This window comes from Mesocricetus auratus, unplaced genomic scaffold, assembly GCF_017639785.1.
Source record: "Mesocricetus auratus isolate SY011 unplaced genomic scaffold, BCM_Maur_2.0 Super-Scaffold_100045, whole genome shotgun sequence".
NCBI classification, from domain to species: Eukaryota; Metazoa; Chordata; class Mammalia; order Rodentia; family Cricetidae; genus Mesocricetus; species Mesocricetus auratus.
This window is the reverse complement of record NW_024429222.1, coordinates 8,194,209-8,210,973: the sequence shown is the minus strand read 5'-3', so window position 1 is coordinate 8,210,973 and position 16,765 is coordinate 8,194,209. Positions and strand designations below refer to the sequence as shown.

Genomic DNA, 16,765 nt, shown 5'->3' with positions numbered 1-16,765 from the left:
TCTGCTCCTTCCTGGAGAGACCTAATTTGGTGGGGGTGGGAGAGGAGCTCCCCTTTCTGATGAGCTTCTGGATGACATCAATTCTAGTAGGTCATGGGTGACATCAATGCTAGTAGCCCATGGACCTCACCTTGACCAAGACCATACTTGGCCTGGTGCCTGGGAGCATACCGAGGCTTGCACACTTTGAATAATGGAAGCTCAGCATCTCCCTGGTCCCATAGCGCTGGGTGGAAGCTCCCTACAGTTTGTGGCCAGCTAGCCTAGTTTACTTGCCAAGGACCAGACCAGTGAGAAACTCTTAAACAAACAAGCGAGCAAACAATAGCAAGAGCAACAACAAAAATAGTGCACAGGAATGGCAATCCGTAGCCTTCCCATTGGGCTTTACTTGTACACCGCCCACCAAATACGTATGTGCACTCCACACACATACAAACATACACATGTTCACACAAATGAGCATTAAAATAAATAAAGTAAATATCCACTCCGTATCTCTGTGAAACGTGATTAATTTTTCCACACCTAGGCTTTGTGGTCTTTGAACTGAATTCCAGGGCCGTTTTCAGCAATGAAAATAATTTTTTTACACAGAAGAATGTATAAGGAATGGCATAACACTAATGTTGCTTAAGAAAACAGCATGCTATACATAGTTTAGTGCAAGCATGGATCATATGCAAATGACTCTGTTCTGTGTAACTAAGTGTATAACTTAGTCAAGTCATGAAGGTAAACCAGAATCAGCCTGTATTGACACAGTAGTGGGAAAGATGGCTAGAATTATGACTTCACTAGAAATGAAAATGCAAACAAGAAAGTTTTTTATCTATTAAGTATTCTAAAACTTAATCTCTGAGTTTGTATGGTTTTCTCTCTCTTTCCAATTCCACCACCTCTTACTAGAATTCAGGACATGGTCTACATGTTCCCACCTTCCAAACAGCCCGAAGTTTGGCAGTGAAATGGGTAACGAATGGCTGGTCCTGGACAGCTCTGCCAGCTCATCTCATGCCCTGGGAAGTTTCTCACACTCAGTGCAGTGTGTAAACTGACTGGGTGGGAACACAGGAGACAGGAGATGGGGAGGCAAGCACCACTTCTGACCCCCTCTGACTTTCTCTTCAGAAGTGCTCACTGGGCCAACACAGCTCTCACTGAGTGTGTGGTCTGGGGTGTCCCCTTCCCCTGGTTCAGACTACACTCCCACCTTCCTAAGAGCCGTGGAGTCAGTATCTTTCCAAGCCATCTTCCCTTACACATGTTTGACTAATTCCAGGCCCCCTCTGTGACTCTGGAGACGAACTAAGACAAGCTTGTGTGCTGTGCTGGAAAGAAATAAGCATTACTCTTGGATTCCTCATCAGCCAGTTTATAAAAACAATTAAAGACAGTCCTGGAATGTCCTGAGTGAAGCCAGTTCTAGAAATGCCATCCCCAGTGAACTACCTAGACCTCATTTTGTTCAGACTTCAGGACTCTGGGGAGTTATGCAAATGAGGGCCCTGGCTTCAGTTGACTCTACAGAGTCATTCACATCCTTGTCATGTTTCCACATGGAGGGTGCTTTCCTGGGGAAACACTCCTCCTCACCTCAGAAAGTACATTTGGCAAGAGGAACTGAGCACACTGGGCCACTGCTCCTGCTGCTGATCACTTGGTAACACCAGTCTCCCTGCTGGCAGCTTATGGTTTGCTCATGCTGTGAAGAATAAGCTTGGGTTGCCATATTCGGATACTGATGGCCCCACACCCATCTTCTGCAGCTCTCTGGGTGGGCTGTGAGGCCTGCTCCTGGCACCAGGGGCACACAGGGAACCCAAGCTTGTCTAAGTCTGCCACGCCTTGGTGGCTTTGTTCTTCCAATGAGAAACTTTCCTTTTCTGCTCACTTCTACCCAAGCCAATCCTACCAGGTGAAGCACAAACAAAACCTTCTCTGTGGTCTTTGTGGACCTTCTTAGCTGAAAAGGCATCCATTGTCCACAAATGTGGCATCTGGGACTTTTGGGCCATGCCACATGATAGGAAATATTGCTTGTCTCATCAAAGTATAAGTAAACATACACATGGCTACCTTCATCTGTCTAGTGTAGCTACCTGCTACATTGGCTTAATAACAGTTTAAAAACCTACAGTTTGTATTTTTGTTAAGATATAACTGGACTACCTAATAAGAAAATATTCTAAGGTAAAATTAAGTTTAAAATTAAAAAAGCAAACTGTATAATAACAAGTATAGTTTGTGACCACTGGTGTTAAATTTGAATGAGGCTGAACATGGATGCATTTGGATAATGACTCAAAATACTGGACACCTCTGCTGACCCCAAGCCCATCAGGGACACAAACAGATCAAAGTAACCAAGGAAATAATCTGCCTTCTATTTGTGTACTGTTAGTACTAGCATCGAGGACCTCACATAATCAGTGCCCATAAAAGCTTAAGAAGTTGAGCTAAGCACTTAATAAAGTCCCCTAAATTTACCCAACCATTCTTCAACCCATTACTAAGCATTTACTGGAGACCTACTATGTGCACAGCATCAACATGATAGTAATCCTAGATTGGTTTTGACACTGGGACACAGAACAAGCATGATGCAATCAGAGACTGGAAGAGCTACTGCATGTGGGCTCTCTTCTGTTTGGAGTATGGTGTAGAAGTCAGCTGTCATGATGTGAGTTGTCCAGGAAAAACAGAAAAGCTACATGGAAGCAATTCTAAGTCCTTTGACCCTAAGCCTTCCAACTCAGCTCCCAGACAGTCCCAACCACCTAGGATGTCCCAGTCAGGTCTCTAGACATCACACAGAGAAGAACCATCCACCTGAGCCCAGTCAATTGCCAGAACTGTGAGACATGACAAAAATATTTGCCATTTTAACTCACTATATTTTGGTGAGGCTTGTTCCAAGGCACTATCTAAGAAAAGCATTAGAAAGGACACTTCCTAGCTCTATCGTCTTTAATTACAGGAGAGTTCCAAGCTACACGAGGTCCCAGTGGGGTTGTTATCCCCATGTTATTGCCAAAGCTAAAAGTCAGATGAAGCCATTCCCTATGCAAACTCCATCCCTTAGAGCTGACCACGGCGGGAAGCAGCGTAAAGCACAATGCCACCCTTACTGTCTAGTGAACCTTGTGTTCTCCTTAGTATCTAGACACTTGGGGGTGCCCAACACTGTATCAAAACAAAAACATGCATCTAATTATCTTTCAGAACATCTTTCTCCCATAAATTCAGTATGAATTTATTAGTTTTATAGCAAAACAAATTGTTGATTTCCTGAGTAGGGTGAAATACTTGCATGCAGTTTTAGATTTCAAAGTCAATGATCTGTAGCCTTGATCTCAGACTTTAGGGGATGCCCCAAGCCCCGGTTTCTGCTATTATAGAAGCTTTCAAGGGAAAATATGAGGATATCTGATCTACTTGCTCCCCTTTACCCTTGGGCAGAGTCGGGTTGAGGCTAATTGGCTTGCTCACACAATGGCAGAGCTGAGGGTATGACCCAAACTTGCGGTCCTGGGCCCAGCTATTTGTACCAGTTGCATGACTGTAGCTAGGAGAACACAACACAAGATGTGTATTCCTAAGGCCAACTTCCCAGATGAAGACGCACAGAGGCATCACCTTTCCCGACGTCTTCACTCCCTTCCAGAGGCTGAAGTACAAGACAACGATGACGACCATCAGGCAGAGCAGCAGCTGCCACTGGGGCAGGCCGATGTCGTGGATCCCGCTGCTCTCGTGCAGGTGAAGGACACCGCGCCTGTGAGCAAGAAAGAGGACAGCGCCAAGGAGGATGACCAAGTGCCTAGTGATGGTGGCAGGATCCAACACTCCCTAACTCTAGGGCTATTGAGTGTGCCAGTTCTGGCCAGCTATGGCCTGCACCCAGGATGGCCTGCTGAAGCGCCACTTACTGGCCCTGGGGACATGATGCTAAGGCAGGGAAGGCCCCTGTCCTCCAGAGTTCACCTTCTAAACTAGCAGCTCTCAGTAGGAGAAAGAACAGTGTTCATACACACAACAGCCCCTAAATGGTGAAATCCACCTTTAATAGAATTAGTATTCACACACACACACACACACACAAATCATCCATTAATAGACAAACACTTTGCCGCTGAGCTACATTCCCAGCCTTTCCACCATTAGTAGAATAGACAGATTGTGGAGTATTATGCAGCATCTACACCCATGGAGATGAACTTTTTGCATCTTATGGCTATGGCAGACAATCAAATGAGCATTTTTCCATCTGATTCCATTCATATGAAGTTCTGTGAAATGTGGAAAATTAATTTAGCTGGTTAAAAGTCACTCTGGGCTGGAAGTAAGTGTTGGCAAGCAGGGAGGCATGCATGGGCACTTCTAGGCACCCTGATTCCTGGGCTGGGTGCTGTTCACATGGCTATGTTCAGTTTGTGGCAGTCACTAAGCTGGTCCTTTGTGATATGTATTTCTTTGTGCTATGTCATCCTTCAATAAAAGGCATTTTAACCAGTGAAAACAAAAAGAATAGGCACTCTGAGGTTATTGAGATGCCACACACATGTACAGTGAGGGAATGAAAAACACAACAATAAGCAAAATGATCACTCGCTAATTAGAACCCAAAGTCTCTTGGCCACATGGTCAACTAAGACAAATGGATAAAATAGTAGATTAGGTCCCAGAAACTAGGTGTCCTATGGGGTACAGATGTTCACCAACAATTCCACACCCTAAGAAGTCAAGCAAGGAGAGCAGAGAGTACCTTAGTGGGGCCTTTGACCACACCTGTGTCATGCATTCCTCTCAAAAGCTTAACTGTAGGCTGGCCCATCTAGACCATAGACACACTTAGGAAGCCCCTGGCATTGCAGTCCCTGCCTTGACAAGGTTACATCCAACTTTGGCAGTAGCATTAAGTGTAAAATCACAACAAAGAGTGGTGTATGCTGTGAGCAGTCAGGGAGCTGCAGGAGGCCCCCAGGATGGTCTCCACCTACCTGCCTCTGAATGCCACACTCAAAGGCCATAGTTGGCTGCCCCAATGTCTTTTCTTCCAGAAGGGTCCAACAATAACCCTTGTCATATATCTTTAACCCTTTCAGTTCCCATGGCTCCTGACTTATCTTCCAGAAGAGCTTCTACTTGGGATACCAAGGCTAATGCATAGTGTCCCTCAGTATCCCTGGGGAATTGGTTCCATGACCTTTCATGGCTACTGAAGTCTGTGGATGCTAAAGTCCCTTAGATAAAATAGCATTGTATTTGGTATTTCTTGCACAGATCTTTTTGTAATTTAATATCTATCATCTCTAGATTACTTTAACTACCTAGTATCAGTACAAGTGCTATTCTGTATCACTACGGAGATAATGGCAAGAGACAAGCTTTTGTCTGTACCTGTTCAGAATAGACACATTTTCACAGTGTGATATACAGGTTCACTGCACAAAGGTCTTCCAGGAAAGAGAGGTAGATAAATCACTCCTGGGTTGCTAGGGCTTAACCCAGGTGTGGTAGCTACGTGCTATATTCAAAACGCACAAGTGTCCTCAACTCTTCTGGCTAAACCCAACAGTTCATCTTATACTCTAATAAAATATGGGAACCCAGAACCACTCCAGGGAGAACCAGGGGAGATAATGTGAGTCCCCAACATGCTTTTGTCCTCCTTCTACTTGTGCTAAAGTTCCGGCTCTCTAGGTACTTTGTATTTCCAAAGACAACCTCCCATTTTCCCACTTCCCTGAGTGTCCTTGTGCAAATGTCTGTGCTCAGCTTCAAAGAGAACCTAGCTATAAATCATGCTGAAGTATTAAGGGAAGGCAGCAAGTTCACACACTATGGTTCCTTCGAATAAAACACTGTTCAAAAGGACACACTGGTGGCAAAAAAGTATGCATCTTTGATGGAGAGAATTAATTGTCTAATATTATCTATATGTTATCTAATATTTATGTATACATGGATATCTGCCTTATCTGTCCTCCTTCCCTGTATCCCCCCAATCCTTTCTCATCCTCCTTTCCTCCCCCCATCCCTAGTTTTCTATCTCTTCTTCCACCTCCACCTAAAGAGAATTATGAAATAAGGGTTTTAATTTGAATATAATTCAGAACCTGCCAGGGGCATCAGTTATGCATGCAGCCCATATCTGAGCATTCTTCCCTTCAGAAACAGGATTCTCAACTGACACATTAGTATTAATTGCCTAACGTCAAAATAAATATATCTCTCTGTTGTTGCTGTTGGACATTCCGTTTCACTATGTAGCCCAGGCTGACCTGGAACCCATGGCAATCTTCCTGCTTCAGTCTCCCATGGGCCACCAGAAGAGACAAAAATCAATCTTTTAAAAGATGGTTTATATCATAAAAGATCTGCTGCTGTCTACTCACTTTTAACCAATTAAGTCAGAACCTCTGGGGAGTTGGTACTTGGGCAACAATGTCTTTGATTGGCAGCCAAAGATTGAACCTACTGAGTCAAAGGCCCTGGTCCCAAATGACAGGCTTCTGCTAGACCAACTTGGGCCTTCCAAAACTGTCTACTTTACTGGCAAAACACAATCGGCTTTCCGAACGTAGGGAGGTTCCTAAGAAGTGGGCCTGTAACTCTTCCAGAAGCCTGGGTTCTTGGAGGAGTGCATGGATAATGGTAATGGGGAGTGGAGCCGCCTTCACTGAACCAGCTCAAAAAAATCAGATTCAGTGCTGATGAGTTTGTCTACTCCCAGTCTGGAGAGCCACCGCTTGCCCCTGAGGAGTTAGCATTTGTGAGTGGCCTATGAAAGTGTGAAAATGTCACTGGCTCCCTCAGTCCTGGTCTCTCTGCCTCACATTAGCTCTCTTAAGTCTACTGTCTACTACCGGGAGGTGACACGTGCATGTCAGTCTAACCATGTCACTCTTTTGTCTCCAAATCCTCAGAGGCTGCCTCTCACCTAAAACAGAACTTCTCACTGACACACTACTTCCTGTGTCTGGATCTTATATATTCTATACAGAGAGAAAGGGCCGGTGCTGGCACCTACTGAGTAGAGACCAAGGACACTGACAGACATACATGACACTGGCTACCCCACCCTCGCTCCCCAGACAGAATCATCCTGCCCTAAATAATGCATGTCAAGTTGGGAAGTCTATCTCTAGGCCACAGAAGCCTTCAGTGTCAGAGAGCTTTCAGAGCCCATGACTGCCAAGCTCATGCCTCCCTTGCCACACCTGCCTTTTGGTCCTGCCAACAGCAAGATACTTGTCTATAATCCTCAGATGCTCCCCTGACCCTAAGGGAGGGTCTTGGAGCCTTCTGTTCCTGAATCCTAGAATACATATCCCAACCCGATTTGTCAGCCTGGCCAACGTTTGAGTCCTGCTACCCTCAAATCAAAAGTGGGTCCCAGACTTATAACCTTTATTTACAGATAGAGAAGGTGGGAAGGCAAAGAGAAGAGATGGGAAGAGAAGAAAAGAGAAAAGGGGGTAGGGAGGATGAAGTGGAATGAATGGCTGAAAATGACCAAAAATAGAGAATGAACAGTCTAGTCTCACTTGATAATTAGTTCTGCTTCATCTCATAGTGTTATGGATCAGAGGTGACAACTGCCATTTGGCTAATTTGACTGTTAAAATCAGACACACACACATGGACGGACACACACACACACACACACACACACACACACACACACACACACACGTTGAAGCTTGGGGAAATGCCCTAAAGTGCAGTCATACAACTGAACTGCCCTCATGGAGCGTGCTTCCCCACAGGCATCTGAAGAACCAGACTCTGGAGCTGGTCAGGAAGAAGAGCATTGAGGGCCAACCTCCCCGGCTGTGGGGTTGGCACAGGTACTCGGGTTTTATTCCTTTTCTGGCAGCTTACTGGGCGTGAATCATCACCGGGGGCACCATCCAGGTTTTCCAAAGCCTGTGGGCCAAAATGGCTCCATTTCTCACTTGACATTTAAGCATTTAGTACTGGGGAGGAGGGAGAATTCCCTTCCTCGCCAGAGGTATCACACGGAGATATTTTCTATCCTGACACATTCACTGAAGGTGTCTTTTACAGATAAAGTGAGAACTTCAGTGGCTTTCAGCCGTGGCTCTGTGTGGCTTCAGGCCCAGAGCCTGAAGAGAGCAACAGTTTTGTTCCCTTGAATGATATGTTCAGTCTGTCAGGCTAAATGAGTACAAGATGGCAACACACTTGGCCAGGGTGCCTGGGGCAAAAGAAGGAATTACCCAACCTCCACAGGGCTGGCACTGGGAGTCACATTTGCTGGCTCTCTAGACAGAGTTGAGTTGTCCTAAAAGCTTAAGTATTTCAATAAAAGGGACATGTACGACACAAAAATCCAAAGGCAGCCCATGAGAATGTCGTGTTCTGGAAGGCATACAGACAGTACTGAAGAAAGAGAGGCACTGGAAGGACTCCTGTCTACCAGCAGAGGCCCCTGCACTTGTGAGCCAGACGGGATGAGGGGAGAGCCCTGGGGCAAAGAGGAGACCCAGCTCTGCCTCAGACCTCGAGCTGGGCCTCTACTCACTGTCTGACAACACAACTCATTTCCACTTCCACAAATGCAGAGAATAAGGTAGCAGCCAGATGTGAAGGCGTGCTCAGAACCCTGTTCAGGATAGCTATGAAGGCTTGTGTGTGGGGGGGTGGAATCTGTAGAGCAGAAGGTTTCTGACATCCCCCCACCTTCTGCTCCCTCCCCTTGGCCCCCAAGCCCCATGTGTCACCCCAGACAGGAATGTTCTCCTTCCACCATGTGTCTGGGCCTGGAAGAAGCTCAGCTCTGCAACAAAAGCGCTCAAGGTCTCCTCTCCCTCCTGCTGTGAATCTGTCTCTGCAGGAGTAGATGTGCTGGCCACTCAGGGGAGGAATCAAATACTAACCAGACCAAGATGAGGGGCTTTCATTTACCACTTTAATTTATAAGAACAACCATTGCCAGGAGCTAAAGAAAAACAATGCTGCTTGCTCTGTGAGAGGAGCATGCCGGGAAGTATGGATCAGCAGTTCCCCACCATCCCCCATCTTGCACAGACTCCCTGTCCAAACCACACTCATAAAATATGAAGAAACTCCCGGAACTTTCACCCACAAACTCTTTTACAGTTCTGGGGTCTGAGGCCGTGCTCCTCTGGAAAAGAATGCAGCCCTAGAATTTCTACGACATGAGATCCCCACAGGGACACAGAACTGTGTGGAGTGACTAATCCAGGGGCTTTCTAAGATGGCTGGATGTTAGGACTCTGGGGAGACACTGATCACAAAAGTCCATGTCCCCTGGCTGGATGTTAGCATTCTGGGGAGACACTGATCACAAAAGTCCATGTGCCCTGGCTGTACCCAGGCTGGTAAGATCCTGGCAGCAGTAACTTTTTAAACTCCTCAGGTGAGGCCCCTGGCTGTAGAACCAGGATCTACACCTGGTGTGTGAGCCAGCTTGTTGGAGCCCATTCCCTACAGTGGGATGCCATGCTCAGCCTTGAAGCATGGGAGACGGGCTTGGTCCTGCCCCAACCTATTGAGCCAGACTTTGTTGACTCCTCATGGGTGAACTTACCCCGTAAGGAGGAGTGGATGAGGGGGAGAGTTAGGGAGGAGGTGAGGGTGGTGGGAGGAAGGGTGGGAGGGAGAACTGAGGTTGGAATGTAAAATGAAACTTAAAAAAATTATTAAAGAAAAAAAAAAGAAAACTTCCCAGGTGATTGCAAAGTGTAGCCAAAATTCAACTTCACCATACGAAGAACTTGGTCCTTGGACCAAGCTGAGGACAAACTCCCTTCCAATGCTACTTCAAAACTGGGGGCCTGGGAAGAGGCACTTTCTGATTTGTTCCTCATTCATAGAACAAGCAACATTTTAGAACACAGTGGCCATAATGAAAAGATAGTATTAACCAGGTTCCGTACTAATGGTAAGGCTCCTTAAGCAGAAAGGCAAACAACTCAAAATAGTTGCTGGAAGTCCTTGAAACTGACCAGTTTTACTAGGCCACCCAATGCCAGAGTAAGCAATAAACACTGCGAGTTCTCTGGGACTAGCAGAACCCAGCTGACAAGCCTGGGAAAGCTTTAGACCAAATCACTTGAAAACGTCACTGTCCAACCTGTTGAGCAGCCTGCTGGCTGTGCAGTGTGTTCCAGGCTCTAGCTTTTGTAAGTTGTCACCCATGTGGGGTGGGCTTTGGTGTTATAACTGTCTTTGAGTCACCTCTGCTCCAGTAAGTAACCCCTCACCCATTTCCCTGTAAGTAGCCCCCAATAAAACCCATGGTCCACTAAACTGGACTTCCATGGTATCTGTTGGGGTTTTTATATGACCCGGGAGATAAATCTACACAAGTGATCTAAAAGCCTCAGAATATATATTCTGTGTTTCTATTTGACAAAGTGTAGGGCTTCTGCAATGGATCACATCAGCCTTGAGGGTGGAGTGCTGTGGGGTTTACCTGTCCTGTTCCATGCTTGTGGTCTGGACTTTGTATTCAACCACTAACATGTGTGTAGTGCATTGCTCAAATGAGGCTCACCTGTGTTGGAGGGATCAGCTGAGGCCAGTTTCTGAGGACATGCAAGCATTTTAAGTTAGATAACTGAAAACAAGGCAGCCATTCCCTTCACTAAGACTTAGGAAAACAGAGCAAAGGGGCCAAGAGAAAGGATAGTGATGGCTCTGGAGTTGACCACAGATTAAATAAATACTCAAGACCCCATTCTGATTCAAGTGAGTAAATTGGATTAAATACATGAGGGGGAAAGCTGGTCCTTAAAGGAGGATTCTACTCGGTCATTCAAGAAGGAATGATGGAAATAGCAAGGGACAATTAAATGCTATGGCAGAAATCCTCACCTGCAAAAATTAATAATAGGCACTATTAAGTTAAAGTGTGAGAAACAAGACACTTGCATAAACTTAAAGTACCTAGCTGAAGAGCAAATATCACCAAAGTAAAAATATCCCTGTCCAGAAAGAAGCTGTCAGCTTCCACCTTTGCCACATTCAAGGTTAACATCACAGGTAACAAGACAGATTGGCATCATGGCCTCCAGACAAGGCTTACTAAGAAAAGAACCACAGTGCCTCTATGGTGCCCTTGACAAACGTGCACACCCTAAATCAGAATGTGAGAAACAACAACTAAATCCATCTTGACATATACTTCATAGACTCCCTGGTCAGTACTCCCCAGAAGTGTCAAGGTCCTGAAATTCAAGGAAAGCTCAAAGAACTCACCCATATTGGAGGGACTAAGCAGATGTGACAACTAAGTATCATAACATAGTACAAAATGGCTCCCCAAGATGTCAATATTAGAAGCTGGGCAGTGGTGGCACATGTATTTATTCCAGCACTTTGGAGGCAGAGGCAGGAGAATCACTGTGAATTTGAGACCAGCCTGGTCTACAAGAACTAGTTCCAGGACAGCCTCCAAAGCTACACAGAAACCCTGCCTCAAAAAACCAAGGAAAATAAGGAGGAAGAGGAGGAGGAGGAGGAGGAAGAAGAAGAAGAAGAAGAAGAAGAAGAAGAAGAAGAAGAAGAAGAAGAAGAAGAAGAAGAAGAAGAAGAAGAAGAAGAAGAAGAAGAAGAAGAAGAAGCTGGAGAGAAAAGGTTCCAAGTACTATTCTTAAAGCTTTTCTACTTCTGAAACCACTCCAACTGAAGTGCTGTATATAGTTTTAACAATGTTCTGACCACTGCCAGGAGATAATCACACACACACACACACACACACACACACCCATGCATGCATACATGCACACACAACACACATGCACGCACTGTGTCCAAGCTGCATACATCTGGTTTGCTTCCCCCATAGGGAAGCCCTCAGCACAGGATATATGAAAGGACGTCATCATGACCAGACAGATGTGGATCCCAGCTACGGAGCCACCATCTGCCAGCTAGCTTCTGGATGTTCTCTTGGTTGACATCATCCATTTCTACAGTCACCTCCTCCAAGCAGCTAGCTGTCCTTCCCACATGCTCCCATTCTCCCACATAAGTTTTAGTTCTTAAGGGCAATTATTCTCTCCAGAGTGCCTTTTTTTTTTGTCCTACAGAGCACACACCATCAACACCATCTCCCTTCCTGTCCAAATGCTGGCATACTGGCTCCCACCCTCCACTCTCCCGTCCTATACCGGAGGCTCCACGGGTTGCCCTATACACACCTGTCTCTTCTACTCTCAACTTGGCATCAAGCCTGCACCTTTCAAATGCTGACTGCCTAGCAGGTCTGTGGTTTTCCTGAATGCCTGGCTCAGCTCCTGCCCAGGCCTGAGTATGCAGGTGACACGCCCATGACTTACTCATAAAACTCTGCAGCCGGTGTGAACTTGTATTTGGAGTATTTGGTATGGTCTCCCAGCACCGAGGCATTGAGGAGTTTCGGGTCAGTGCAGTTGGGGCTGTTCCAGGCATGGCCACAGTTGGTCCAGGGCAGGTTCAAGGTGAAGGATGCAAAGAGGTAGTAGAGCGACCAGGCAATGATGACGTTGTAGTAAAAGCCAACATAGAGGGCAATGAGGATCACAGCGTAGCCCACTCCTGTGCGGGAACGGAGACGTCAGGCTTTTGCCCCAGTTGCGTAGCTATCCCACGCCCCTAGAAGCGGGCTCCAGCCGCTGCACACTCTTGCACCTTTCTTTTTCTGGATCAGATTACCAGGGCCTCACCCATAATCCTTTGCCACTGTAGCTTTCTTGGTCACTCATCGGGTAAATAGAAGTGCCAGGGCCTTAATGTTGTATCGGGTGTTGGAATATAAATACTACAGCTCCCTCGTCACTCAATCAGGATAACACAAGGGTGAGTTTCACATCTCTCCCTGCCTACAGCGGAACCGGCCAGTGAAGGGCTCCTTAACTAGAGACAGGCTTCTCCAACTGGTGTTCCTAAGACCATCTTACCTTCCCTGGTAACTCCTTATACTTGGATTATTTAAATCCTTCTCCAGGACCTGCTTCTGGGGGGAGCTCCAGCCAAGCATTCCCTGGCTGGTTCTCAGCACAGTGTGCAGGATCCTACCTGCAACAGTTGTGTCCTGGGCTGACACACTGACTGAATAATCAGAAAGCTCCGGCTATAGCTGTGGCTTTGTTTTTAAGAGAAGAAAATTTTCCTTACACATGCATTGCTTTAAGGGATTATCCTTGGCATTTTCTTTTTTCTTCTTCTTTTTCCCCTGGGATAAGGTTTCTCTGTGGTATAACAGCCCCAGCTGTCCTGGAACTCACTCTGTAAACCAGGCTGTCCTGGAATTCACAGAGATCCACCTGCCTCTACCCTCTGAGTACTGGGATTGAAGGTATGCACCACGTGCAATGATGCTCCATAATTCTTAGTGGTGGGGTTTGAAAGAGAGTAATCCCAGTTTCCTTGATGTAGCCAAGGTCTTACGATACAGGCCTGGCCAATCCAAGTAGTGCTTCCCTGTAGCTACACTGATTGGTTAATGGACAGTCATGTGACTCAAGTCAAACCAACGAAAGTTTTCTCTGGGTCCTTTAGTGAAGTCTTGAGTATGTGAGAGGTTTTTGTTGCTGCTTGCTCATATGTTTGTTGTTTTCAACTGTTAAACTTGGCAGAATTTAACCTTGTAGCTGCTAATGGTCATCTTTGCTAGCAATTGATAAGAATGCATCTGGGAATGATGCTAATATGGGAGAAAAGAAAGCTGAAAGAGAGATTCCAGACAGCTGTTTGAGCACCTGTATCAAATTTCATAGGACCAGACCCCTAGACCTTAACGTAAGCCAATAAATCAAAGTCTAATTGAGTATATATAATCTGCCTTATATACTCATGGCTTCATTAGGAGACCCAGAGACAGCTTTCACTGGCTTTTTATTTGAGTTATATACATACATACATATATATGTATATATATTTTATATATATGAAAATTCCATCATGAAGCCCATCACTTTGTATGATAACTTTTTAAAATTGCCAAAACCTATAAAAAATACTAAAATAAAGCCATTTTAGTGGGATTTCAGATGACTAAGCAGAGAAGATGCTAATCCATGTATCCTGTAGACTTTTATATCAACCTGTCCTTTCCACGGACTGAGTATACACGAGTGCTGAAGAGACTCTTGCTGCTTAGGAAGAGGCTCACAGGAGACATCACTGTTTTTCTAACCAGTGTTTGAGAGATACTGGCCTTGCTCCACACCCTTCTCCCAAAGGCTAGGGGATGGAGAATGGCAGTTGTCATGGTTACCTCCCAGGGACTCGTCCTAAATTCAAGGGCCAGTTCATCTTACAGCCATCATGGCTACTGTATTAAGCTTCCCAAGGCAGTTTTGAGCTTGAAGGCATCCATGATCAACTTATCATGCCTGCCATGGGAGAAAGAAGTGAGAACAGAGCTATGTGTGCTGAGATCTCTGCTATCTTTGTATTTCCCATATGTAAAAATACTCTTTAGTCATTCACTCAATTAGCAAGGCCCAGTCTGGAGTTCAAATTTAAGGCTATATTTCACGTAACCTAGTTTCTTTGTGTACATTTGAAGGGCGGACAATTTTGACTTCGTCAATCCCTTTGAACCCCACGTGAGAGTCGGTCTACCTTAAATTACACCTTGGGAGCAGATTCTTCAGAAGGCGCCGAGGAAGGCTTTGGAGAAACTATTTGGCTTCCCTCAGGTCACTCCTACCTTTAAAGAAAGGACAGATCTTCCACACCGTGGCAGCACCTTCCCTGTTGTACTGCCCCAGAGCCAGCTCCATGTAAAACAGTGGCATCCCAGCGATGATGAGGAACAGTGTGTATGGGATCAGGAAGGCACCTGCGAAACATAGACACTGCATTAGGCCTTTAGGATAGTCAAGCATCTGCAGCAGCCATGAGGATCCTGTCCATCCGCTTCAGCTGGACGTTTCCCGGGGTGGTGGGGCTGGAGGGATGTCTTGTGGCAACAGGGTTATGAAGAACACTTGACATACATACACTAGCTAGCATGGCAGTCATAGTGTTGCTAATCATAAAATGCCCATTTGCGGTCAGATGAATAAAATCTGAGAGAAGCAAAGATGAAGAGCCATGTTTTCCACAGCTTCTTGGAGCCTTTGGTGCACGGTGCAGGCCGTGAAGCACCACCAGATACAGCCCCTACCAAAGTCTGCTAAATGAAGAGCCTTTCCTTTTGTGAAGCCTCACTCTGGAACCTCCCTGGCCAGGCCAGCCTTTCTGTTCACAGACAAGATGACAGGGAGAGATGGCACAACTGACGTCATTGGAGGTCTCACGTGGCTTCCCCAAACCTGATTTTACTGCATTCCCCTTAGAGCAACCCATGAGAAAACGAGGGACATCGCTAGGCAGAGGGAGAAGTCTACACTTCCTGATAGAACTGTTGATAATTGACAGAGGGATTCTCCTTCGGGCTTCCTTCCTGTCCAAGGGGCTCATCCTGCTGTAGGCTGCTGAAGGAAAAGTCTGGTACAATAAGAAGCCCGCCTACTGACGTAGAACCTGAAGAGTTTCCTAGGCCACAGGAGACAATCCTGGTGGAATGAGACAGGTCTCAGTGCCAGGGTCAAGTCTCTGTGTGCCCTGACACCTTCTCGGTAAGCTACATGGGCTAAGAGATCTGGTGCCGTGACTCAGGGATGTCTGCATGCCAGGTCAGCAGGATCAAAGCAGAACAGCAGCTCCTTCCAGGGCACAGCCAGCACAAAACCAAACTCCCTCTGGATGTCGGACTGCGACGCTCTACCCGCGGCAATCTCTAACCCATCCACACCAGGAAAATGAGCCAAGTTGAGAGTGTGTAAAGGTAGCAACACTGATGATTTTAACACATAGCTCACCAGCTTGCTCTGGCTAACTCCCTGATGTGATATGGGCATTTTCCATGCAACCTCATTATCTTTTCACAGCACATTTCTACATAGCAAAGATCATTGCTAACTTCATTTTGTGTGTGGAAACTTCACTACAAAAGAATTGGAGCAGAGGTACATGACATCCAAGGTCGAGCTCACTCATTGACTCGGTGTCTGCCTTCTGTGTGGAAAGCCTGGGGCTTGCAAGGCTAAAGCATGATGTGTTAGTCCAGGTCATTCCCAGCTAGACACAGGCCCAATTTGGAGAGTAGTGAAAACCACTGCTAATTCATATCATGCTTATCATGCAAGCACTAAGTATCTGAGTTCTGTACAACCCAGAACCCCTCTGGTAGAAAACAAGTGCACTCTCCAGAGGAGGAAACTGGGGCTTAGTGTCAAAGCAAGTCAACTACCCAGGCTTATATATCTGGTGACTTATAAATATAGAATTTAGGCTCAGGTGTGCCTGGCTTCTGAGTTCGAGGTCTGTTCCCAATATACCCTGCAGATTCTAGAACGTTCTAATGCAGATAAAAGATGCAGATACGAGTCTGAATAAGATGTAGGAAGAGGAGTGTTTGTGGATCTGGGGCAAGCCAAGCTATCTGGTTTGTTTGTCACAGGCTGACCCGTCACTCCAAAGTCTGCTCCAAGCAGGAATTCTTTGAAATACCACGTGTCAAGGTCTCATTTCTTCCATTTAACTTCTGGCATCTACTCACATAGTTGTCAGGGATGGTGTTGATAAGGATAGTGCTAATGCCGGGAGGTCATGGGTTTAGAGAAAACAACATGTGTCTTTTGATGGAGACCCAGTCTTTGTCAGGCCACACAGGTTGTACACAGTATTCATTTAGAACTATCCCTAAGAGATAATCACAAATACTCTTCATTTT

General features: G+C 45.9%; 1 protein-coding gene across 1 annotated transcript in view; it reads right to left on the bottom strand.

The window, feature by feature from the left end:
- Slc6a2 (solute carrier family 6 member 2) overlaps positions 1 to 16,765 on the bottom strand; it is a 39,317-nt gene that overhangs the window by 15,090 nt on the left and 7,462 nt on the right. The window contains exons 2-4 of the mRNA XM_005079146.4: positions 14,696 to 14,827; positions 12,339 to 12,576; positions 3,640 to 3,778 (exon numbers count right to left, since the gene is read on the bottom strand). Of these exons, the coding sequence (XP_005079203.1) occupies positions 3,640 to 3,778; positions 12,339 to 12,576; positions 14,696 to 14,827 (509 nt within the window). The remainder of the gene's footprint in view (positions 1 to 3,639; positions 3,779 to 12,338; positions 12,577 to 14,695; positions 14,828 to 16,765) is intronic.